This window comes from Cydia amplana, chromosome 1 (genome assembly GCF_948474715.1).
Source record: "Cydia amplana chromosome 1, ilCydAmpl1.1, whole genome shotgun sequence".
Classification (NCBI taxonomy): domain Eukaryota; kingdom Metazoa; phylum Arthropoda; class Insecta; order Lepidoptera; family Tortricidae; genus Cydia; species Cydia amplana.
This window is the reverse complement of record NC_086069.1, coordinates 17,797,705-17,824,267: the sequence shown is the minus strand read 5'-3', so window position 1 is coordinate 17,824,267 and position 26,563 is coordinate 17,797,705. Positions and strand designations below refer to the sequence as shown.

At 37.2% G+C, this 26,563-nt stretch overlaps 1 protein-coding gene and 1 non-coding gene across 4 annotated transcripts in view; one reads left to right on the top strand and one right to left on the bottom strand.

Annotated features, from left to right (window-relative positions):
• Nucleotides 1-26,563, top strand: part of LOC134649151 (uncharacterized) — a 110,706-nt gene that overhangs the window by 47,158 nt on the left and 36,985 nt on the right. For all 3 annotated transcript variants that reach the window (XM_063503879.1, XM_063503872.1, XM_063503866.1), the window contains exon 3: nucleotides 772-948. In XM_063503879.1, the coding sequence (XP_063359949.1) occupies nucleotides 772-948 (177 nt within the window). The remainder of the gene's footprint in view (nucleotides 1-771; nucleotides 949-26,563) is intronic.
• Trnaa-ggc (transfer RNA alanine (anticodon GGC)) lies at nucleotides 12,843-12,909 on the bottom strand. Its single transcript has one exon. It is a non-coding gene; the product is annotated as a tRNA-Ala (tRNA).

Genomic DNA, 26,563 nt, shown 5'->3' with positions numbered 1-26,563 from the left:
ACAACCATTACTCAACATTCGCAAAAGCCGTGCAGGTGTAAATCAAATATGTAAAAGAAGACTGGTTGGCCATTACGGTACACCAACATATTTGTGTTATACAGCTTAGGTTACACTGCCAAAAGCCGGCTGCTCAATAGGGCTTATATCTTTTTGGTATTAAAATAATCTTCTCCTCGAGAAATTGGTGTAAATTCAAATAAGCCGATAGCAGACCTCATTCTATTTTTCGTTGCTTCCTGCGCATAAACTTTATGTGGAGTAACCTACTCTCATTGTAGTCGATAGAGTACATAATCGACACTTAAGTACCTATTCTCGCTTTAGTCTTTAATGTCTTTATTCGAAATACCTATCGGTAAGTGGCGATTAATAAAACCACTAGAGGCTTGTAAGAGACGTATGATTACATTGCTTCTATACTTGGTCAACCAGATCTTGACAGTAGAAAAAGGCGGCAAATTTGAAAAATGTAGGCGCGAAGGGATATCGTCCCGTAGAAAATTTGAATTTCGCGCCTTTTTTTACTGACAAGATTTGGTTGACCAGCTATATATACCGATTTCCAGTGCAGTATATAATATTGTTCTATTAAAATTGACTGAACGCAATTGTATAATGGGATAAAACAGGATTTTTGCCGAAAGCAATTAAAACATTTCACATAAAAACTTTCAAAAGGTCATCGTTACATTAATATACTAAAAATAATCCCGTATTTATTATGTTGACTTGTCTTGCCTTTCAACGATTGACGCGCGTTGTCGGCAGGGTCGGACGCGGAGCCCGTATGGAAGCTGCAGGACCCGGGCTTCGACCAGGGCTACGGCTCGGAGCGGTCGCCGGAGGACGACTACGTGCCCCCCATCGTGCCCGCCGCCGTCTCCGCCGTCTCCCTGCAGGAGTACGAGGCAGAGCTGAGAGTCATGTACCCATTCATCAATGATGGTGAGTTTAAGATGTCGTGCCCAAAGATTAAAGCAGTCGGACTTCACTGCTAGTGTGGCTATTGATTAATTTACTGTATATACCTCATACATTTTAAAAGTTAGACTTCTTCTCCTCTCCTTTACATGTATCTCAAGTACTCTTCCAGACCTTTCTAAGGAGCCTACTTAAACTCAATATGTTTGCGTTTTTTCATCGAGAAGTTCCTTTGACTACCTTCGGACTGCATATAAACGAAGGTACCTACCCGCTTTCTACCAAAAAAGGGTAATGAGCATCCTGGAGTAAAATAATAGTGCACTTCCACCAAGAAAGAGTTTCAGCTTCTGCCTTCATTTGCCAGCGGTGTTTGCGGGGCGAGCGAGGTGGGAAATGAAAGCGGAGTCCGTTCAAAACTAGCCATGACACAGCGGACTAATTTTTACTCGCTGAATCCGCTCCGCTGACTCGCTCGCGCAGTGGAAGCGTCCGTGTGAACTGAAAATCAGTGTTGCGAGTCGAGCGGAGTCCACTCGGAATCCGCTCGACTCTGCGACCACTTTTGTGATTCTGTTAACTCATATATTCCGCATCACTCACTTTTATTCCGTCGCAGTATCCAATTAACAACATGCGAACTGTCCAATTAGTAAAACTTCCGAAATTTCCCAACTCAACTTCGCGAACTTTCCGAGGCATCGCTAAAGTAACTTCACAATTATTGAACTGTCTTATCTATGTACCTAGTCGACGCGGTACCTACCTACTTTTGCCTCGTAAAACAGAACAGAATAATTTCTAATATTAATAACGTTTTAATCCAAATATAACTTCGTAAAAAGTAACTAGACCTAATAATAATATCAAAATTCAAAACCAAATAAAATAAATATTTAAGTCGGGATACAACAATCGTGATCTTTTGCCGCTTTTTGCGTAATGGTATGGAACCCTTCGGCCGCGAGTCCGACTCGCACTTGGCCGGTTTTTAGGGTTCCGTAGCCAAATGGCAAAAAACGGAACCCTTATAGATTCGTCATGTCTGTCTGTCTGTCTGTCTGTCCGTCTGTCCGTCTGTCCGTCTGTCTGTCCGTCCGTATGTCACAGCCACTTTTCTCCGAAACTATAAGAACTATACTGTTGAAACTTGGTAAGTAGATGTATTCTGTGAACCGCATTAAGATTTTCACACAAAAATAGAAAAAAAACAATAAATTTTTGGGGTTCCCCATACTTCGATCTGAAACTCAAAAATTTTTTTTTCATCAAACCCATACGTGTGGGGTATCTATGGATAGATTGGATAGGTCTTCAAAAATGATATTGAGGTTTCTAATATCATTTTTTTCTAAACTGAATAGTTTGCGCGAGAGACACTTCCAAAGTGGTAAAATGTGTGTCCCCCCCCCCCCTGTAACTTCTAAAATAAGAGAATGATAAAACTAAAAAAAATATATGATGTAGATTACCATGTAAACTTCCATCGAAAATTGGTTTGAACGAGATCTAGTAAGTAGTTTTTTTTTATACGTCATAAATCGCCTAAATACGGAACCCTTCATGGACGAGTCCGACTCGCACTTGGCCGCTTTTTTTATATTTGCAGAACGTAACATGTATTGTGTCATTTTTCGCATATATAATTTGCAACAATGCGACGAGTAGACATAGTAAAAGCTAAGCAAATAAAATTTCTATACTATTAGATTAGGCAGTAGGTATACACTGGGTAATTGGTACCTCAGCCAGAAGGAGATGACACTTTTAGACCGTACAAACAGCTAGTATTTGGCTAGAGGTCAGACGCCCTTGTGAACCTACGTCAAGTAGACCGAGTATTTACTAACGATGTCAGCTAAGCTCAACTTTCTTAACATGACTAGCCAAGTAGCCACCATTCTTATGGCTCCTCTACACGATGGGCCAACGCCGGCCACTCCAAGGGACGCATTTATGCGTTAGAGGGAGCAAGTTATATTGCTATCTCATTCTACCGCATGGCTGCGTCCCTTGGAATGGCCGGCGTTGGCCCATCGTGTAGAGGAGCCATTAGCCATGGTAAGTACCGAAGTAATTATTAAAAATATATTCAATGATTTTTTAGAACAGGCATGCAGAAAATACACCATATTATTGCAAATAACACGTACCTACTTAGTTAAGATTCATTTTAATTACCACGAGTACGTGAGTGGGTAATTAATTAAACTTCGAACAGTATTTTACAGTTGTCAACACCACTACAATTTTACATATTTATTGTGAGAGGAAAAAAATATCAAGACATGATGTATCTACAGTTCAGTCCACGAAGCTTCTTCCAAAGGTTGTGGGATTGGTACGAGTGTCAAGTGCTGTGATAAGGGAAGGGTACGATAAAAGATACCGATTTGAATCAGACGTTTTGTTCAAATAGATTTGTCGCATTTGTAATATTGTCGGATGAATCAATGGGAAATTGTTACTCTTGAAGTAGGTATTTACATGGATTTTATGGTGCTTTGTTACATCTTTAAACCATTGAAATTATTTAATTATCTTTTAAGTACTATCCATCCATGGTAATTATATTAAATCTGTTATATAAATATCGTTACCTACATGAAATTATATAATGACATAACCCAAATTGTTTAATTTCGTCCACAGGTGACTAATTAAAACCTATTATTTCCTTTTCAGCCGTTGTTATTATCGTATCATTAAATCACACCGTTAAATAAACCTGAAATCCAAATAGATTTAAATTGTCAACCCTCCGCCCCCCGTTTATACCGTTTCGCGGACAACAATAATAACCATGACTACATTCGCCTTAATTGTGTATTTATTAGCCCTTATTAAATCTCTGTTAAGTCTCTTCTATCAATTGTCAATATTACAGAGAGGGTCAAACGATTATCATTATTTAGGTATAATAATCACGATGTCGATTGAAATTATGTCAAAGGTTAGGTTAGGTTATCGGCTTTTTGCAAATATGTATTAAGGTTTCTATATATGGTGTCGCAAGAAAAAAATAATAGATTGCTCTCATCGTCCGATATTAAATGTAAACTTTTTTATTGCATGTTGTAATTAACAATTTTTAGCGAACTATCAGTTCAGACATGAAAGTTCTAAATTAGTTTTTCTTATTAGATTAAATAGTTATTCTTATATAAGTACACCTTGTAAGAATAATGTTACAAAAATAACCCCCTAAAAAACACAACCATTAAAAGTTTGACGATGTCAATTACTCAGCCCGGAAAAAAAATCATAACTCGAAAAGAACAAAAAGTCGGCTAACATACATTGTAAGTAAGTTTATATTTTAGAGTTTTTTTACATCAATAACTGGAATAACCAGGTCTTGTATATTGGCGTCCAATTCATGAAAAATAAAAATTCATCCGCTTGCTATATTGTCGTTCAAACCTAACACAATTTCGTTCATTTGCAGGCTTTGATGATTCTCTAAGGGTATATTGGCAATATCAATACAAAATCGAACACAGAACCTGACGCTGAATTGAACAGAATATTGGCTCAATGCGCGGCGTGTTATGGGGCTTTTTAATTAACTTTTGTTCGTTGGGCCCTGCGAATGACCGTTCATTTACATAATTCGTGGACCCCGAATACTATATTTTGCTTAATTAGAAGTTTACTATAGGCGGTAGAATTAATGTTTAGTAATTTATCCTTGATTATTCTAAGGTGGCGGTTGAACATTTATAATTAGAATTAATAATTATGACTGGGGACTTTGTAAATAATTACAAAGGGCGTGGTTCTCGCTAGAGTTAAAGCTCCTGACCACAAACTTTAAACTGAGTTATAAAAAAACTAACAGAAAACTAATGAGTAATGAATAAAGATATAGGTAAATTTTATTGTTTACCGTCCTATTCCTTTTTTTTGTTTGCCTAGTTAAGTGTCCCACTGCTGGGCAAAGACCTATTCTTACGAACGCTATAATATAAAAGAAGTACTGCAACACAATACGATGACATCTGCAATCAGCAGCGCTCGATTATCCGTCTTAAGTTTCCATTTTTCAAATCACATGCTTCAACCGACTTGGTTAACCCTTTAGTCCGTAGCGGCAACATACTTGCCTTACTTGAAACAAAAACGCATCTCAACTATAAGAATTACGGTTCGAAATCGAACGACTAGAAAGAAATGTTAAATGGGTAAAGGGTTAACATGTAGAGTAGCAATACACATAGAATATTGATATCAAACTCAATGTAGTGGAAAATTGCTTAGATGATACGACGACATCTCGGGTTAAACGACCGAGTACGACTGACCGGCTTCTAATATATTGATCCCCCAAGCCAATTTCGGAATCCATTAAATTAAACCATCTTTGGATAGATAAAATCTATAGATAGTTACTTTTTACCTGTCTTAATACATATGGACGAAATTCTGTCCCAATGACATTGGGAAATCAGTTTCAAAATTCTGTCGCACTAAGCATAAGAGCAGTAACTCATTTTGAAATCTCTTTCAATTGTTAAACATAATTATCGTACAAGTAAGGGCGCGTGTACACGGTGCCGCCTCCGCGCCGCCGCCGCACCTTCGCGCTATGTACACGAGACGCGTAAAGCCCGCGGCGGCGGCCCGGCGGCGGGCTATACGAGTCTCGTGTACATAGCGCGAAGATGCGGCGGCGGCGCGGAGGCGGCACCGTGTACACGAGCCCGTGCGGCGGCGGCGCGGAGGCGGCACCGTGTACACACGCCCTAAAAGGTATACATAATTGAATAACATTTCAAAATGAGTTAGGTACTGGTCTTATGCTTAGTGCGGGAGAATTGCTGCACTAAGCGAACGAATTTATGAATATCACTTACCAATGGTTTGTTTGTTATGCGTAGTGAGGCATAATTTGTGACATATTCCGAAAAAAAAAAAATAACAATAAAAAAAATACATAATTACAGAATGTTAAAATTTACAATAAGATATCTAAAGGATATTATGACCATAGTACCTACCTTTAACCGACCCTAAACGAATGCCGCGCTTAAAATACACATAAGTTCTAATTTTTTCTTCCAACATTTTTGTTGACTCGTTAAAATATGATAGGTATCTGCCTGCGCAATGGTTTATTATATTAAACAAAGCTCGTCCTACATTTCAGAAACAACAACGCATCACAAAGCAATCCCATATCGCTTACCACTACAAAAACATTCGACTGTCCCCATTCAAGTTTTATTGGTAGCCCGTGCCACCTGCGCTGCGAATAGAGTGTTATCTCATTTACAAGTTCCATTTGTATGCAAGGCCTAGGGCTCCCCTGTCGCCTCAGCCCCGTCGTTTACAGGCTCGGCACTGAGAATAAAAGTAGGAGTCGAGTTACACTTGTATCAGGACGAGCTCTACTCGTTTAATGAGTTTACAGCGGAATATAAGTTCCCTAATTTTAAATCAAGAAATGTGTCGCTTCCAGTGAGATTAATTTTCGGAATTTCGCTGCCGGCAGTACATTTTTCAGTTTTTCCGATTTATTAAACCGTCTACGCTTGGTACAAAATTATAAAGTGTAAATCTTTTGAACTGAGCTACTTTACTCAAAGAGTCTCAAGAATACAATACCATTGAGTGGTAAACCACAATTATATATAAGTAGTTTTTTGTTAATATGTATATAAGTATAATTACACCTCTTTGCTAAAATTATAGTTATCGGTAACTATAGTTCGTGTTTTTTAGCATTAGAAATAAGGTAAACAATCTTGATGTGTCTTTTAATTGAAAAACACATTTTAAAAATAAGTTACGGTAAATATGTAACAATTATGAATCTAATACGATCTTTTATAGTCTTCTGCTTTCATAAGTAATAATTATTGATTTTTAAAAAGTGTTTTTCAATTAAAAGACATGTCAAAATCGCTTACCTTCTTTCAAGTTCTTTCTAATGCTAAAAAAAAACGAACTATAGTTACAGGCAATATATTTACCTATCTCTATCTCTTTTAAGAAAATAAAGCTCAGAAATAAATTACTTAAAACATTGGCAACAATGATTATAGTCCCATAGAAAAAAAATGCTATTGACTTAGGTAGCTAAGTTCTTTACAGTCAAACCAGAAGGAAAATGAAATGTTTCCGTTGCGGCACTCACTTTTCATTAGTTGAAATTGCTTTGCTTTAACAGCTGGAATTGTATAGACGAGGGAGTTGAGGGCGAGCATCAAAGCATTGCAAGTCCGAACACCAAACTTGGTTTGAGCCAGGTAACCTAGCTTTAGAGTACCTAATTTAATAAAATGCCAGATTTCAATAAACGCCATTTGTTCTGCCCTCAATACAATTCTCTTGTAATTATTACCTATGTAATGTGAACCGTTAGTTTCGACTAAAATTAACTTTTGAAACTTATTGAGTGTTTGTCTCAGTCTCTCACTTTTTCATGGCCTATTTAAGATGGTGGTAGTAGTCTTTCAAAACGAAAATGTGTACCCCCCTCTAACCTTTAGACCATGGGTCTAAAAATATATATATGTATTAAAAATCTTAGTCAAGACTTTCAAGGAAAACTATAGCGAACCATCAAAGTCTATTTTGACGTACGGATAACTACGCAACCCTACAAGAAGCATGGCTCGACATGCTTTTTGCCGATTTTTATTATTCGCACAAATTATCGGAAGCGCTAGAACTTAATGCAAAAGAAAATAAATGATTTATTAAAAAAAAATCCTTTTGCTCAACTCTCTCGTTGCTTTACAGCAAAAAGATTCTTTGATATTTTTTCTTTCTTCTTTAATTTCACTGCCGAGCCCTAAGTTTCTGGGTTCTTCGTCGAAAGAAATATACTGAAATAGTAATTCAGTAAAAAACAAACTCTTGATAGTCGCACATCACAACCACCATAATATATACGAGGGGCGTTCAATATATAATGAGAATGAGATGCAAACTCTTTAAATATTAGGAAAGTAAATACTGGCCGACAAAGCTAATCTACCTAGCTGATTGCCATGAAAAAAAAACTAACTGTTCTTTGTTTAAAAAAAAATACGGCGATTTCTTTGCGATGCTATTGAGTACGTTAGCGAAAATGGAGAAAATTGAACTGCGCGCCGTTATCAAATACTTGTGTTTGAAATTTTTTTCTATGGACCAAGTCAATTTAGATTTACGGGACACTTTAAGGTCTAATGCTCCTCCGTATTCGACAGTCGCACGTTGGTGCGCCGAATTTAGACGTGGAAGAACATCGACCATGGATCACCCCCGCTCCGGACGCCCTACTACAGCAGTAACTGAAGAAATTGTGAAAAAAGTTGAAAACTTAGTTTTGGCGGATCGTCGTGTCACGGTTCGTTTTATTGCTGAAAATGTAAAGATTTCAACGGGGAGCGTGCATAATATTTTACATGAACCCTTGGGTATGAAAAAGGTATCAGCGCGTTGGGTACCCAGAATGCTTACTGACACGCAAAAACAAACTAGAGTCGAGATTTGTCAAGAAGCTTTGGACCTGATACAGCAAGACCGGGAACTTTTTTTGGCGCGATTTATAATAATGGACGAAACATGGCTCCATCATTACGACCCTGAAACGAAACTGCAGTCTATGACATGGAAAAGGCCATCATCTCCAACTCCGAAGAAATTCAAGGTGGGCCCATCTGCCGGTAAGGTCATGGGCTCTGTTTTTTGGGATGGTAAAGGGGTCGTAATGATTGAGTATCTCGAGCATGGAGCCACTATTACGGGCTCTTTATATGCCAAACAAATAGCAACATTGCGCAATTATAGATCCGTGAAAAACGGCGAGGTAAACTCTCGAAAATTGTGTTGTTCCATCAGGACAATGCACGGGCACACAAGTCCGCCGTTGCAATGGCTGCAATACGTGATGCTGGGTTCGATATCCTTAAGCATCCTCCGTATTCACCAGACCTCTCCCCTAGTGATTTCTACCTATTTCCGAGATTGAAGGAATACCTAAGAGGCAAGAAATTTGAAGACGACGACGCGGTAGTCGCTGCAATACAAGATTTTTCAAGTACTCAAGATGAAACCTTTTTTAGAAATGGAATTTTAAGTTTAGAAAAAAGATATACTAAGTATATTATGCTAAAAGGTGACTATGTCGAAAAATAAAATAACATTTAATAAAAGTTGTATATTACATACTCATTCTCACTTTTTATTGAACGCCCCTCGTATTTTAGAAAATATTTACATAATAATTAAATATTAGTATAAGCATTATAGTGAATCATATTTTATTATAGGCTCAGAAAAAAATCCGCAGAAAAAAGCGCAGGGATTGATTATTTAGTGATCGGGAGGTTGGGAGTTGAGGGGTCGGAGGTTGGAAGAAGAGTGGTCGGGGGTTCAGGATTAAGGGGTTAAGTGCTTCGGGGTTGAGGAGTTGTGAGGTAGTGTTTAACACATGTTTTTCATTCATGTTTCACAACACAGGTTTTTCAGAAGCTTTTAACAATAGGTACCTACCTAAAATATTAAAAATCAAAAATAAAAACTTTTTGCAGGAAAAAAGAAAACCGACTTAAAAAAGGATGAAATTGATATTATCCTATTTAAGTATTTGCGTTATCAACTGATATGTCTGAAGCTGGTGCCAAGCCAAATAGTAACAATACCGGTCAATAATAATCAGTTTTATGTCTAAAAATCACATTACCTATTGATATTATAAGTAAATGTGAGAGTTAGTCTGTCAGTTTATTCACGGCTAAACAACTGGTTTTGATAAAATTTGAAATTAGGTAATATGGTAGGCAATCCAACGTATACCTCAATTGTAACCATACTAGAGCCTTGCTGAAATCACTACTGAACCCTATAATAGTTCCTCCACCCGGCGCTATTTTTCCCCGGTAAAAACTTGTTAGACGCCCACGGTTCCTTAATTAAACATCTAGTGGCCATAATTATTAACGTCGACTTGTGAACACTCTGTACACCCTGAACCTGGCACTGGTTTTTTGTTCGAACACTTGGCGGAAATCACAAACGGTTGACCCTCTGAATGAACGCCGCAGTTTTTCTTTAAATGTTGTTTATTTAACCTGTAATTAAAGCTTTTCATAATTAACTAGCGACCCGCCCCGGCTTCGCACGGGTTAACAAATTATACATAAACCTTCCTCTTGAATCACTCTATCTATTAAAAAATCGCATGAAAATCCGTTGTGTAGTTTTAAAGATCTAAGTATACATACAGACAGACAGACAGACAGACAGCGGGAAGCGTTTGTTTTATACTATGTAGTGATTTCGGTAAGATAAAGAGACTTTAAGGAGATGGAAGGGATACGATATTATAGGACGTGTATTATATTTACAAGTCTTGCTAAAGCTGTGTAATGTGTAATAGTATCTATTCGCCTAACATTATGATCTCAGATTTACGCATTGTTTCTTTGAGTACCTAATTTTGAGTCATATTAATCCTAGGGACGAGCTAAAGCTTACAGCCAAATCGAATCATTTTGTGAATTAGGTAAGGCAACATTAACAAGTAGTAGGTTCGCTAATGCGCGCACTAATTACGCGGCATGGGATCGATGGGCGGGTGCAGATCAATCATGCGTGTTCCATGCTCCACGCAGGCGGCCGCTCCCTGACTTTTAACATAATGCTGGGATATTTCATACTTTGCTTCTAACACCGTTAAATAAGGCATACACAGCCTTGACTGTTTTGTTTCCTTTTGCCGATTTCAATTGTATAGCGCTTATGACGCTTATCATTTTATATTATAACCATCAGTAAGTATATATACTATTTTCTCAAAAAGAGCAAAATATCAAAATCATCTGTTATGTTGAGGCAGATATATTTATGTAACCGGCGGCGGTCCTTGAGAAACGAGTAGCGATGAGCGAGTATTTTCTTTGGTTGAGTGTTTGTACTAGAAAAACTTCTCTAAGCCAGTGTGAACAGTCAGACTATACCTACCTACTACCTATTTGAGCGACGATTCCTAATTCTGCACTAAAAATCTGCACCACCTTTTAGAAATAACCAAAAACCATTAATCTTATTTCAAAAGTTGTTAAAAACTTATCTTAGGTACTTGTAATATTATTTAGAAAGATTAATTTGCAGGCACGAATACTTGCTTAGCTTTAAATGTATCTCAGGGTACTTATTTTCCAGAAAAGATATATGTATCAAATAAATGTGACGTTTTCAACCAAAAAGTACCACATTGCCGGTTGCCGACAAGGTTGATTTCATATTGAACCTATGTGGAAATAGCGCTTTATTGCTAACCGACAATAAGTAGGTACCCTTTGGTTGAGAATGGCACAAATGTATTTTACATAAACTATGATTCTCTTATTTCCACATTAAGCAGGACGAATGAATGCAGAAGCTTAGAACACGAACTTTGCGTATGTGCTAACTCTAGAATTGCGAAACACTTGCATAAAGTTACTACTGACACAGATTATATAATAGTTCTTACGAACAGATACTTATCTCTCAAAGAAAACGCAAATACCTACCGTTTTAATACCTACACTAAAATACAATGGAATGACCTTCAACGCGCCGCCGCGCACCGGCGCAACGCTAGGGTTGCCGACGCTTAGAAATGATTTACTAATATAAGATATCTACCTACTTAGGTAGGTACAAATATAAGTTTTAATTGTCAAACTAACATTAGAACTGATCATATAAAAGCATAGCGTAAAATAACCATGAGCAAGATAAGTTGCAATAAGTAATTACCTACAATATTCCGTTTATGCGTTTCATTCCGACGAGTGACTGCGAGACATTTTAAAAGGTCATATCTCCCTGCAGTAAACGCAGTGTTTACGCCGTTTTATAAACCGCGCAATGAATCAATAATTCAATACCACCTAAGTAGCTTATTGTAGCTTGCAACCACAATTGAAACTATCGTAAAAATAAAACCAAACGTACTTGTATTGAGAATGTCTACCTACTTTTCCTATCTATCGGAAGAGCAAAAACGGTATTTTTTATTAGTTTTGTTGTTTCTGCATTCATCCACACTACAAGTAGTGTTATTTGTTAATGATTCAAGACATTTCTTTCGCATACATTTTAGCATATTCGAGCGCGCGGCGACGCGACGTACGTGCGTGAGCGCGCGTGGCAACCAACTGGCTTCCACCACCACCACCCAAACCACTATTCACTGCTTAGTACAATAATATATTTTAACCAAAACAACACAGCCGTAATTTTACACAGATGACGCCATATTGACCGCGGAAGACAATCCATTCGTGGTGTTACAACTATTTAAACAAAGATCACATTTATTACCACTTTTAAACAGTTGTAAATTCTTTTCTTATTATTTAATTAGTTATGATATATGTTTATCTTACATAAGTTATTTATTAGGTTAAATTAGTATCACAAAAACACAGGATATATTACACCGGATGCCGCAATGCAATACTGTGGTAAAAAGCTAATCAATGACCGTATTTTTTTATTTAATATTAACAACTGGTATCAAAATAGAAATAGTTTGATGGCTAAAAGTGTTTTGCCAATAATAATGATATAAATTATCTTATATTTCTAACAATCGGCCATCCTGAATTTTTGCCTGACCCTAGGCAATAGAGATATACGCTATTTATTTTCTAAGAATTTGAGATTGAGATATTTATTGATAAAATTATAAATAATTTTAAATAATTAATTATAAGTAATTAAGAATATAATAATAAATAATAAAACATGACAATGATATGCTACTTATCACGGACTTCGTAGGTAAGAAAAATAATCGAAATCTTTGTCTTACAAAATACAATTAATTTACGTGTCCTACAATTACGAGGATGAGACAATACTGTGTATTCTATAAATTGTAAATACAGATGTCAATCACAATGAAAAAAAATATTAACGATGATCAACTCTGGCCAACGTGGGACTCGAACCCACATCCTTGGATTGCCGGTCCAATGCGTTACCAATTCCGCTGCCCAATTGCACTGTGTATTGTATACAATACAATATAAATACTCTTTATTACACACTTCAATAAAACAATACAGAAAGAAAACTGCAAAAGAAGTAGAGGTAAACAGCAGGCGGTCTTATCTCCAAAAAGCGATCTCTTCCAGACTACCTTTCGCAGAAATCGATAAACGTACATAATGTTAGTAGGATGAAAGAAATCTATTACTAAATACACATAAAACAAACAATCTATCATACAACATGAAGATGATAAAGTATGGTATAAGTAGATAACAATTACGAACAGAAATTAACCACTTTACCGCACATGAAACCGTAAGTATAATATGTTAGTTATAATATTCAACTGTATTGACAGCTATTAAAGTTCAAATTTGAACAATTAAACATGCGTTAAAGCTTTATCTGTTAAGCGACAAACTTATTTTTACATTCTTTGATGTCATAAAAAACAAAAAAAAACAAAAACAAAGCAAGTTAGAAATCTTACTAAGTTACTTGTTACTTTTTCGGCCATCCTTAACAGATTGGATGTCCTCATTCAATTATATATCATTATTTATTGCTAACACAAACACATATTGACAATTATAATAAAAAATACATTTTGGTCTATGTATTATGACATTCAGTATTATTTTAACAAAATACTACTGGGATAACATAGTCTCTATTTTTTTTTAAATGGTAAAAAAAATCCTTCACTTTTACACACTTATTCTTAAACACAAATTAGTCGCTAACTTGATGTGGGTAAACGTAACATAAGTAGAATCTAGTGACTTTTCATCTTGTCTCCAGTCATACACACTAGATTGTCCTTACAGTCTTTGGCAGTTATTTATTTATTAATTTAAAATTTAAATCAGACAAGCAACAAGGCTATATTACAAATACCTTACAGACTAACATACATAACATTTTATAAACTTAAAAGTTAACACTATTTCGGGGACAAAACAGCGTGGCTCCGTTGAATCGTCTGGTCTTGTGTCGGATCCGGCAGTTTTCCGCGGGAACTCCGAAACACGACACCTTTTGACCATAAATCGGCGCACTCGATTGTCCCCTGCAGAGGTTGCGGTACGCTCGCCACAAAAGAGTTGAAATTAGTGTAGTGGCCTAGTGGCGCGATCGAAGCTGGAACATCTCGGCGCGTAGTACGTAGACCTCAGAAACAGAAATTAACAGTGTCAGACTCACACAGAATGTAACAGTGTCTCGAAGGTTGTTTTGTCACATACGAGGGGTATTCAAAATATTCTCGGTATGAGAATGAAAACAAACAAGTACGAAAAGTTTGATATTTTTATTTTTCAATATACTCCCCCCCTATGTTCATACACTTAAAAGATCGATCAATTTTTTTTTTTAATCCCTCGTAAAAATATTTTTTATCTTTCGTGTAAAAATGCTCCTCCACTGCCGCCTTCAATGCTTCATCGTCAGAAAATTTATTTCCACGCAGATCCTTTTTAAGATTGGGGAGCAAAAAGAAGTCGCTGGGGGCTAAGTCCGGACTATACGGTGGGTGAGTAACAGTTTTAAACCCACGTTCAACAATAGCTGCCTTGGCAATATGAGCAGTATGGACGGGGGCGTTGTCATGCAGAAGCAGAATACCTTTGGTTAACTTTCCTCGCCTCTTTTCTTTAATTACATCCTTTAATTGACGTAGAATGTTAGCGTAGTACTGTCCTGTGATATTTACACCTTTTTCTTTATAATCGATTAGTAATACTCCGTCACAATCCCAAAATATCGTGGCCATGACCTTGCCAGCTGAAGGGATGACCTTCAACTTCTTGGGATGAGCTGAACCCTTAATGTGCCACTGCATGGACTCTTGTTTACTCTCTGGGTCATAATGATGAACCCAGGTTTCATCTCCAGTAACTATTCTTTGCAGCACCTCATCAGGATTTTCACCGCACAGGTCAATAAAATCGGAACAACAAGCTACACGCATGTCTTTTTGAAGCCGAGTCAGCATTCGCGGAACCCATCTTGCACTTACTTTTGACATATTAAGATGGTCATGTATAATATCATGTACGGTACCAATAAAGAGATTGGTTACTTGTGCTATAGATTTTACCTTCACTCGACCATCTTCCAATATAAGTTTTTCCACTTTATCAATATTTTCTTGTGAAGTAGCTACTACAGGCCGGCCAGGTCTAGGGTCATCTTCAATACTCTCCCTTCCGCGTTTAAACTCGCTTGACCACTTTTGAATGGTAGATAAAGAAGGAGCAGACTCACGGTAAACACAATCCATTTCCTCTTTTATGGTTTTTTGATTTTTACCCTGTTTTGTCAAGAATTTTATCACGCATCGATGTTCTAATTTAGTTAACATTGTCAATTCGCACAGGATGTTCATGTTTGTTCAGCAATTGCAGAAAAACAAAAGACTATCTCGGTTCGAATTATACTTTTTTTTAATGTCAATGAATAAACCTTAGCGGCCAGTAACGAAAGAAATTTTAGAAGAGGTCGTAAGATATCAATACCGAGAATATTTTGAACGCCCCTCGTAGTATACATACAGGATGTAATTTTAAAGGTTGTCATTTAATTACAGGTCATACAGACCGGACGTCACAGTATTCGTTAAGTCGTGGCAAAGTACACACACAGGGTGTAAAACATGCGTATAGTTATCATTAAGTATATCACGATACACACACAGGGTGTAAGAGCGTTTGGTAAGTGGTAGCAAAGTACACACACAGGGTATACTAACATTTGTACTGTTATCATTATATACCACAATAACCACACAGGCCGTAAGGGTGTTTGGTAAGTTGTAGCAAATTAAGTGTACAGACACAGGCTGTATGGTGAGCTTGTTACGGCGTACCCGCACAGGGAGCATCCGTCTTATGCAAGTGGTGCTGCTTGTTACCGCGTTTTCACACAGGGAGCTATCAGGCTCAAGCAAGCTTACTTGGTGATCCCTGTTACCGCGTTCTCACACAGGGAGCTATCGGCCTCAGATAGGGTTCCGAGAAACAATAGTCACTTTTGATATATTTTTAATAAATTGGATACTATATTCTATATTGAATAAAATATATTTTAAAGGAAAGAAAATTGCGCAAGCTTTTAACAAGTACTTTACAAATCAAACTTGGTAAATCCAAACAGGAAGGGGAAATGGGAGAATTCCCAGAACGATTAAAAATAGGTATCGTAAAACCGCTTTTAGAGAAAAGGTGACAAGATTTAGCCAGCTATAGATCTGTGACATTGCTTTCCATTTTTTTTCAAAAATTACACAAAAGAAATTAATAACTCTTTTTATGGACATTTTGAAACAAATAACTTATTCACACATCAATATGGCAAGTATTGACCCTTTGCGCGTAATTGTAACAAATGTTGAGAAACATATTATAGTGTAAGTGAACTTTGTTAAATGATTTTGACAATTAATGGTAACTGTGCACAGCATGCAGTCACAGTCCATAAATGAAAAATTGTTCACCTTACGGTGCAACATAGTGATACAATGATGATGTATATGGGGCCCGTATTTATGTATATATACCTGTTGGACAAATAAATGCTTTTGACTTACTGTTACCGCGGTCTCGCACAGGGAGCTATCGGCCTCAAGCAAGCTTATTTGGTGATCCCTGTTACCGCGTTCTCACACAGGAAGCTATCGGCCTCAGGCGATCTATCACACTTGTTACGGCGTACCCGCACAGGGAGCCTCCGTCTCATGCAAGCGTAAGTGGTGCTGCTTGTTACCGCGTTCTCACACAGGGAGCTATCGGCCTCAAGCGAGCTTATTGGGTGACCCCTGTTACCGCGTTCTCACACAGGGAGCTATCGGCCTCAGAGGTCCTAACGCTTGTTACCGCGTACCCGCACAGGGGGTATCGGCCTCAAGCAAGCGTTTCAAATAGATCTTGTTATCGCGTACGCACGCTGGACGTAGCAGCCTCAGCCAAACTAAGCGCAGTGAAGTGGTGGTGAGTTATCTTCCAGCTGCTGCGCACACAGATTGGATGCAGCGGCCTCCAACCATGTCATCTTAGCACTCGGATGTATGCACTCAGTTCAACTAAGCGCAGTGAAGTGGTGGTGAGTTATCTTCCAGGTACCGCGTACACACACTGGATGCAGCGGCCTCCAACCATATTGTCTCAGCACTCAGACGTATGCACTCAATTCCGACATGTAAATCATTAAACATACTACACTTTACTTATGAAACATACACAAAGATATATTAATATATATCGGTTAGACTTTGGTAGGAATTGCGTTAGCAATAACTTAAATTAAAATGAAACACGTGTGCAGCAAACTCATGAATATGAATTTCATGTATACAAACTATTTTTACGAAACCATAATCAATACAATTAATTACATTTGTAAATTATAGTTGTATAATAATTGTAATAAAGAGAATACTTTTATTCACTGCCTCTCCGAGTAACAATATTAATTTTCAGAACCAGGCTCAAAATTAGAGGCTAGTCCTATCCACAGTTTTATCTATCTGCTGAGTTAACATTATTATTATGTATTTTCGGATCGAGAACTCTAGAACCATTCCTCAGTCTAAAAAACATTATAAGTATAAAATTTATATTATAAATCCAATTTGGATCTAGGCACTAGTAGTAATGGAACAATTGCCCAATAGTCGTACTGTAAAAATTGCCTGTTGTAGCTGCCGTGCAGGTCAGGATCTCGACGACTCAAATAAAAAGCTTTGATTTAAAGTAAACTCATGTAATCTTCCAAAGTACTGGTTTAAATAAATCTTTGTTGTTTGTTTGCATATCCCCACACAAATTCAGATATATTCGCTGTCAAAATTGTTGTAATTAGATTATTATTGAGTCTCAAAATTGGCCTACAAATGACCACGCCTTTTATATTTCCAGTTGTAACAATTTCTTTGACCATAATAATGCTAGTATACTGCGCCTCTATTGGCACTATAAATTTGTGCTCAAATAGACATTACCATAGATACAATATAGGTACTTAAAGATAAAGTCTAAGCGAGCTGTCACTGTTACCACTTTTGTTTAGTGTACGATTAACAATGTGAATCCACCTTGCTGTAGCCATGTCGATAAAGTCATATCGATAAACTATCGACATTTCTTGCAATTTTAATTTTACTTGAAAGGTTTAACGACAACTAAAATAAACAAAAAAAACACTTCTATTCTTTATGGAGGTTATCAGATCACGATTTTATCGTCGCGCCACATCAGGGAACAAAGGGAAAGTTCAAATTTTTAATTACAATACACAAATACCTACTAAAATATGTGTTCCGCAATAATTGAATTATATTATGATATTATAATATATTCATTATCCATTAGCATTTCAATTATGTTTATTTTTAACGAAGATATTGAAGCTTCAATTAATCGCTATTTCGTTCCGCTGTGTAGCGTTTATCGATATATAACATGATTAAATTCGAGTTTTCACATCCCTAAAAGAGCATACATACGTTTTTACGCACACATACACAACTTGTCACCACCTAAAACGGTAACACCTCTTGATTTGAAGTCCATCTTGTCAACAATATGGTTGTCCTTTTTTGACAAACGGCTTTTTTTTTAAGAGCGAGGAGAGAGAAATGATACTAGTTGCTGCGCCGTCAAAGAGAACAGACAACGTTGGGGCCTTGGACATAACATTTTGTAATTTAGGTATATCATGGTAACTAAATGAGCTCTGTTGACTGTTTGTGGAAATTGTCGAAACTTAAATTAGAAGATACAAATTATAGGTATAGAACAGCTCAGAGATAAAAGTACTATTCTAATTTATTAAAGTACAACTTTTATTTTAAAACATGTCATATGTATAGGTATTCGCTAATCATTTAAGCTTGATTATTACTGAAAATATATTTAAGGCTTGTATTCAACATGGCGTTACTGCAATATACTTTCAACTGGAACTTTGTCTACTGACAAAAAGTAACTGTAGCTGATAAAAACTGTAGGTAAAAATATAAATCTGAATAATTATTTCAACAACCAAATCAATTTAAAGATGGTTATCAGTTATCACTTATCAGTAATACCCATAGATTTAAAAGTAAAGATAATGAAAATCGTAAAACTGTATGCGACTGGTGACTCTATTTTTCTATGCACAATCATAATGCTAGGCCATAGGCTAGTCTAGTAAGTTTTTAAGTAGTCGACAGGATTTCAACATAATCAACACAGTGAAGACGAACTACCTTCTTGCTACTATATTTACAACTTATAGACTTCTAGTGATGGGTAGGACATAAATTTAAAATGAGTTTGTATAGGTACCTCATTATCTAAAATGTTTCTATGAAAGGTACTAGCATATTTTCAGCATCAACTCCAATGGTAACCAGAATTATTATATATCTGTATATATTTCTGTATTCCAAACTTCGCTTCTACATATATAGGTATATATAATATTTATAGGTATATGTATATACTGCGCATAAGGTCCACTCCACAGCAAGGGAACACTGTGTAACCATAAGCTTTTACAACTTTAAACATGACTGCCGACGGAAACAATGCACGTACTTCCCCGCTGTCCGTAATGTATAAGTTCACCCATTTACTACGCGTGGTAAAACTTCAAACAATACTTACTAAACTAGCAGTCCGCGGTAAAATAGGTGACGCGATCTGTCTCAATCGCTTAACTATGATACTGTCCGCGGTTATCATTATGCAAGCAAAATTAAATGTATCAAAATTTGTAATTCGAACAACAATTTTGATCGAAAACGGATTACTGGATAAGAATAAATACCTACTTTGCGGATTTAAATCCGCCTCCTGGATGATATTTTTTTGTACATTACAGATTAATGCAAAATAAGTAAATAAACTTAAAACATACCGAGTACAATGTCATGCGAAATTGTGAAAACTGCGATATCAAAATTATTTGACATTGTAATTTCAACTCTCCGGTCCCAGCAATAACGTTGCAATTTCAGCATCTAGCTATAACTCGGCTATACTCGGAAATAGTTCATAAAATTGAAACTATCAATACGTTGCAGTTTGATAATTAAATTATGCAAATCACTATGTACTTAACTTCAATTTGATCCACCATTTTTCATGAACACTTTGTTTACAAAAAAAAACGATTTGACCAAATTTAGACTTTATTTTGATATCAATAAGAACCTCGACCAACGTCTTCCGAAATAAACAAGAGAAACATACAAATCTTAACAAGTATGTTTTAGATAATGAAATAAAATAGTATCTTTAATCAGCATATTCATTCAAAACAAATGTCAGCCATTGGAAGAAGGGAAAAAGGTTGGTCGTTTTCGGTTGCACTAGCCGACATCCAGCCGGTTCATAGAAATGTAAACATAAACAATGCAATTGGCACTTACCGGTCAAAACACGGTTAAATCGCAAATACTTCACCTTTATATTGGACGTAGATGTTCCATCCCACTTCTGAGATAATAAAATTAAACCACTATTCACTGCTTAGTACAATAATATATTTTAACCAAAACAACACAGCCGTAATTTTACACAGATGACGCCATATTGACCGCGGAAGACAATCCATTCGTGGTGTTACAACTATTTAAACAAAGATCACATTTATTACCACTTTTAAACAGTTGTAAATTCTTTTCTTATTATTTAATTAGTTATGATATATGTTTATCTTACATAAGTTATTTATTAGGTTAAATTAGTATCACAAAAACACAGGATATATTACACCGGATGCCGCAATGCAATACTGTGGTAAAAAGCTAATCAATGACCGTATTTTTTTATTTAATATTAACAACTGGTATCAAAATAGAAATAGTTTGATGGCTAAAAGTGTTTTGCCAATAATAATGATATAAATTATCTTATATTTCTAACACTTGTTTTTCTACCGTGAACGGGAACGGATTCGTAGGTATAAAACCGAGCTCGCGCGGAGAGTTCCATAGGCCTGCTACTGAGACAGAGCTAGTATGATTAATGTAGGCTCTAAACCTGACAATAATGCACAATCCATTTCCTTTGAGAGCTATTCTATCACTTAAACTTAAAGCAATATCTGCACGATGTTCTAGAGAATACAATAGTTTTAAGGATACACGATAAAAAGTTTGTGATCAAAGACCATGAGAAACAAATATAAATTTCTACTTTTCTACACAAAAAAATACGTCAAGAAAATTGTGACGTCATCGCCGGCGAAAAACAAACGCCGCCGTCGTAAAGTTAGGTACAATTGCTGTAATCCACGCTTCGGATCGTACCTGGTGCTACAAATTTCATTAGCCGCTGAGCTCGATAATGCTGCCATTAAGATAGGTGCTTCAGACTACTGCAATCTGGAGTAATCTATTTTCATTATTTTGCGCGTACGTGTGTGAACTGTGAACACACAGACCTTTTTCGCAAAGAAGTTTTCTTAGGTTACCTATTCAATTTGCTATAACGGAAGCGTTTATCGTCTGTGTTCCTTCCATGAAATGAAATGTACAAAACTAGCTTGATAGCGCAGAGTCATCAACACCCCTGTGCAAGTTTGCGCAGCAACACAAACACGGGGTGGTGGAGGATTTCATAAATATCGGGAAAATGGAACAGCGCAACGTTTGCTTAAGGGCAATGTTACAATATAGTGTTACGTCGCCGATATGATTTTAGTGAAATAAAAAATTTGTGTGCTACTTTTGAAAACAGTTATACATACTCGTATTTTGGTGTATCGGTAAATTTTATTGATTGAGGAAGACGAAGGACTAATTATGGATATTTAAATTCTACCTATATGGCTATAGTACCCATAGATTTTCAGTTTTGAAATGTATGCACCATTGCATGCTTTCGAGAGGGTACTATTAAAATATTGAACATAGGTTTAGGTAATCAGGAATGGCTAAATGTACTTGAGGTCATATAACACTGTACCGCGTCGACATATATATAAGATAAAGATTAAGCTCTCGAGTCATAAATTACGTTGTAACGTAGAATACGTTAGAAGAAATATATAACTAAAAACCGTAATAAAACCATTTCATTATGAGTAAGAAATTTATCAAACAATGGCGAGTATACTGCATTTTACTCTAGGCATGGTTTCTTCATAGGCGTCATTATTACTCGACTGTTTCTGATATCTTTTATTGAACACATTATCGATTCTCCGCGAACGTATTACCGAGCCAGTTCACGCGATGGGTATCGGATAGAGCAAGTCGATTTAAAAAAGCTGATAAATTATGGAGCCCCGTTTGCTTTAAGCATTTCGGATCTTGTGGTTTGAGACGAACTTATTTACGGCGTTACGGTGATTGAGCTTGACGGATGATTGAGGCAAGGTCGTGAATTGATAGATTCTCGACTGCATGGGCCGTATGTACAGTCAGAAAAACTATTAGTTCAGCACCCCTGCATACATATTTGTATACAAGGGTACCATACTGGTAGTTTTACTGACTGTACACTGTCTATTCCGGTTATGTAAATAATTCTGCCTGACAATAGGGGGTATTACTGCAATGTTCTGCCGCCAGAGTGCAGCACTAGCGCTTATCGTAAAGAGTAATTTATACTACTGTGCCTTAAACAGTTTTTTGACAAGTTTTTACAGATAGTTTGTTAGAGTCTATGCGGAAAGAGAAGAGTCGTGGAATGTATGGGGCCCAATACAATCTACGGCTCTTTTACGCACAGACTCTACGAATAAATATGACACTGATGAGTCAATGCGATTTGTTTACCGCGAAACACGAAAATCGAAATTTCGTTATCTGCCTCTCTATCACTCTTGCATATTCGAGCGATTGAGTTCTAGTGGCGCCCCCTACGCAGAGTTTTGCGTAATATGCCCTATTACTCTTTTGCTGTAACTGAAAGTTGCTTTATGTACCCTTTCAATATTCTGAATCTGGGTCAGTACTGAATCCTGTGTAAGTAGATAAAAATCAACGTCGCTGTTTGTTGAAGCTAATAGAAAGATCAACATTGTGTGTGAGATTGCGCCTGAAGACAACCTTTTTCAGATTAGCCCTAGTTTGAAACACTATGCAAATATACAAGCATCCAGCTAATGGACGGATCAACCCTCGGCCAAGTAAACTTTGCACTCTTTACCACTTTCGACACCAAAGGGCATTTTTTAAACCATACTTCCACATCAGTACAGACTTACATAGCTGATTTCATTTTATATTAAAAAATACTTAAATTCAATACTTGTTAAAACTATTTTACTTTGAGCAGAGTTGAATTTTTAATTAGGTTTCCTCAAACTGCGAAAAAGACTAGTAAATAGGTACGTGTATTTATTCTAAATTGAACGTTTAAAATAGAGTTAGTTACGAGTTTATTATAAAACTGCTTTATCGTGATCTATTTTGTATAAATATAATTTAGTTAACTATAGAACTGTAAAACACGCTTAGTAAAAAATAAATAAACAAACAAATAGCTTTCAAACAGCGGAGGATCAGGGGTCAGATCACGAAGACTTGTTTCATTTAATTCCTTGTTTCATCCCGAAAAATATTTTCACGTCAAAGGGGTCGCGTCATGAAGAAGAAGGTTGAAAATCACTCAATAGGGTATTTGACTGTATTTCAAATAAATTATCTTACACAGTGCTTGAAATAAAGCACCAGAATATTAATAGAGAAACGTACACAGCAGTTATTAGGGCGAGCGAAGCGAGCCCTATCACTATTCGACAAACTATGCATTCTTGTGGTACACTTTACTGAAAAACTATCGCACTTATAGGTTTGAAATTTAACATAGTAATTTAAATTCATGTCTAGATGTGTTATCAAACATAAAAATATCATTTTATAAACCTAAAAATATAAAATAAAGGAATAACACTTTGTATTACTACTAGCGCCATCTATTAGAAATATTATGAATTAAAATTCGTGCTAATGTACTATGTGCTAACAACGATAAATACAAAAAAGCGGCCAAGTGCGAGTCGGACTCGCCCATGAAGGGTTCCGTATTTAGGCGATTTATGACGTATTAAAAAAAAACTACTTACTAGATCTCGTTCAAACCAATTTTCGGTGGAAGTTTACATGGTAATGTACATCATATATTTTTTTTAGTTTTATCATTCTCTTATTTTAGAAGTTACAGGGGGGGGGGGACACACATTTTACCACTTTGGAAGTGTCTCTCGCGCAAACTATTCAGTTTAGAAAAAAATGATATTAGAAACCTCAATATCATTTTTGAAGACCTATATAGATACCCCACACGTATGGGTTTGATGAAAAAAAAAATTTTTGAGTTTCAGTTCGAAGTATGGGGAACCCCAAAAATTTATTGTTTTTTTTTCTATTTTTGTGTGAAAATCTTAATGCGGTTCACAGAATACATCTACTTACCAAGTTTCAACAGTATAGTTCGTATAGTTTCGGAGAAAAGTGGCTGTGACATACGGACGGACAGACAGACGGACAGACAGACAGACAGACAGACATGACGAATCTATAAGGGTTCCGTTTTTTGCCATTTGGCTACGGAACCCTAAAAAGGGTTAAAATTTTAGATTCTGACCCATCTCGCTTCGCTCGGTTTGATTCCCAATTTAGCAATTAAGTTTCTCTGAATATTGGAACATTCAATCTTGCTGTATATTTGTCGCAGTCGGATCGTATAATCCGCCGTATTACATTACGGCTAGCCGTTTTACAAATCAGGGGCGTTTTGAAATGCGGCGGTTCGACGATTAGCCGGATTGAATACGGCTGAATGAAAATCCGCCGGAATGTATTCGGCGCCATACGTTCTTCAACACGGCTAGCCGTAATGTAATACAGCGAGTCATTAGCCGCCGCTTTGACAGTTTTTAGTTCCCATTTTTAACACTCTAGGCGCTGCCTGACATAACAACAACAAACTATGAAAAACGCTGGGGTGTCCATCGAATCTGGAGTTCGTCAGACTGTTTCTTTTCAAGAAACATTTTCTTCGCAACTTAACTAGACGGAGCCCCGCTTCGCGGGGCCCCTATTTCTGAGCGGTTTGCCCTTCGGGCATCTAAAGCTACCTAACGAACCTAACCTACCTACCTATTGATTTAGTGAGACGTCCATGAAAACATTACACTTTGGGGAAAAAAGCGTAGGTAGGTAAGTAGGTTAGGTTCGTTAGGTAGAGAAGCCCGAAGGGCAAACCGCCCAGAAATAGGAGCCCCGCTTGCGGGGCTCCGTCTATTTAAGTTGTGAAGGAAATGTTTTGGAAAAGAAATACATGTAGTGCGGTGGGACCATGGTAAAAATAAATTAAATTGCAATCATTGTCAAACTCCGGTTACGTAGGCGACCGAAAGAACTGGTCACTCTACAATCTAAATAGTAGATACGATGCGGCTAAACGTAGGCCGCCTTATTGAAGAACGTATCGCAATGACAATCCGGCTAATCGTCGAACCGCCGTATTTCAAAACGCCCCTGTTTTGTAAAACGGCTAGCCGTAATGTAATACGGCGGATTATACGATCTGACTACGACATATTCACTGCGGAGGTCAAATTACTCGTATGTTCTGTCCTGTGACGCCGATGAACTGATCAGTTATGTTGTGTTAGCAAATTTAAATCGGGTATTTTCAGTTCGAGAAACAATTTTAGTGTTACTATTGCTAGGAACTGCCATAATTATAAATAAAGATAAGCATAACTAAGCATATAGATAACTTGTATGGAAACTGCACGCCGACTGCACGCCAATTGCAACGTCGGCGTGCTGTTCAACAAAATGACCCAGAACCCTGACAGTACCTAGTGGAACTCAGGTTTGGTGCAACATAGGCACACGCTGTTTTAGTAATTCGACACGTCTTGATGAGCACTTGGGAGAGCAGTACGGTAGAGCTGAGCTGATGCTGAACCCTGGCTGTACCTAGCGGAACTCAGGTTTGGTGCAACATAGACACACACTGGGTTGGACATCCGACTCGTCATGATGATCACTTGGTAGAGCAGTACCCAAGATAGAGCTGATGCTGAACCCTGGCAGTACCTAGTGGAGCTCGGGTTTAATACAACATATGCACACGTTGTTTTGGTCATCCGACTCGTCTTGATGAGCACTTAGGAGAGTAGTACCCAAGATTGAGCTGATGCTGAACCCTGGCTGTACCTAGTGGAACTCAGGTTTGGTGCAACATAGGCACATGCTGTTTTAGTCATTCGACACGTCTTGATGGGCATTTGGGAGAGCAGTACCCAAGATAGAGCTGATGAGCTGATGCTAAACCCTGGCTGTACCTAGTAGAACTCAGGTTTGGTGCAACATAGATACACGCTGTTTTGGACATCCGACTCGTCAGAATGAGCACTTGGGAGAGCAGTACCCCAGATAGAACTGATGCTGAACCCTGGCAGTACCTATTGGAACTCAGGTTTGGTGCAACATAGGCAAACGCTGTTTTGGTCCTCCGAATAGTTTTTTTTGAGCACTTGGGATATACCCAAAATAGAGCTGTAGCTGAACCCTGGCAGTATTTAGTGGAACTCAGGTTTGTTGCAATATAGGCACACGATGTTTTGGTCATCTCACTCGTCTTGATGAGCACTTAGGAGAGTAGTACCCAAGATAGAGCTGATGCTGAACCCTGACAGTACCTAG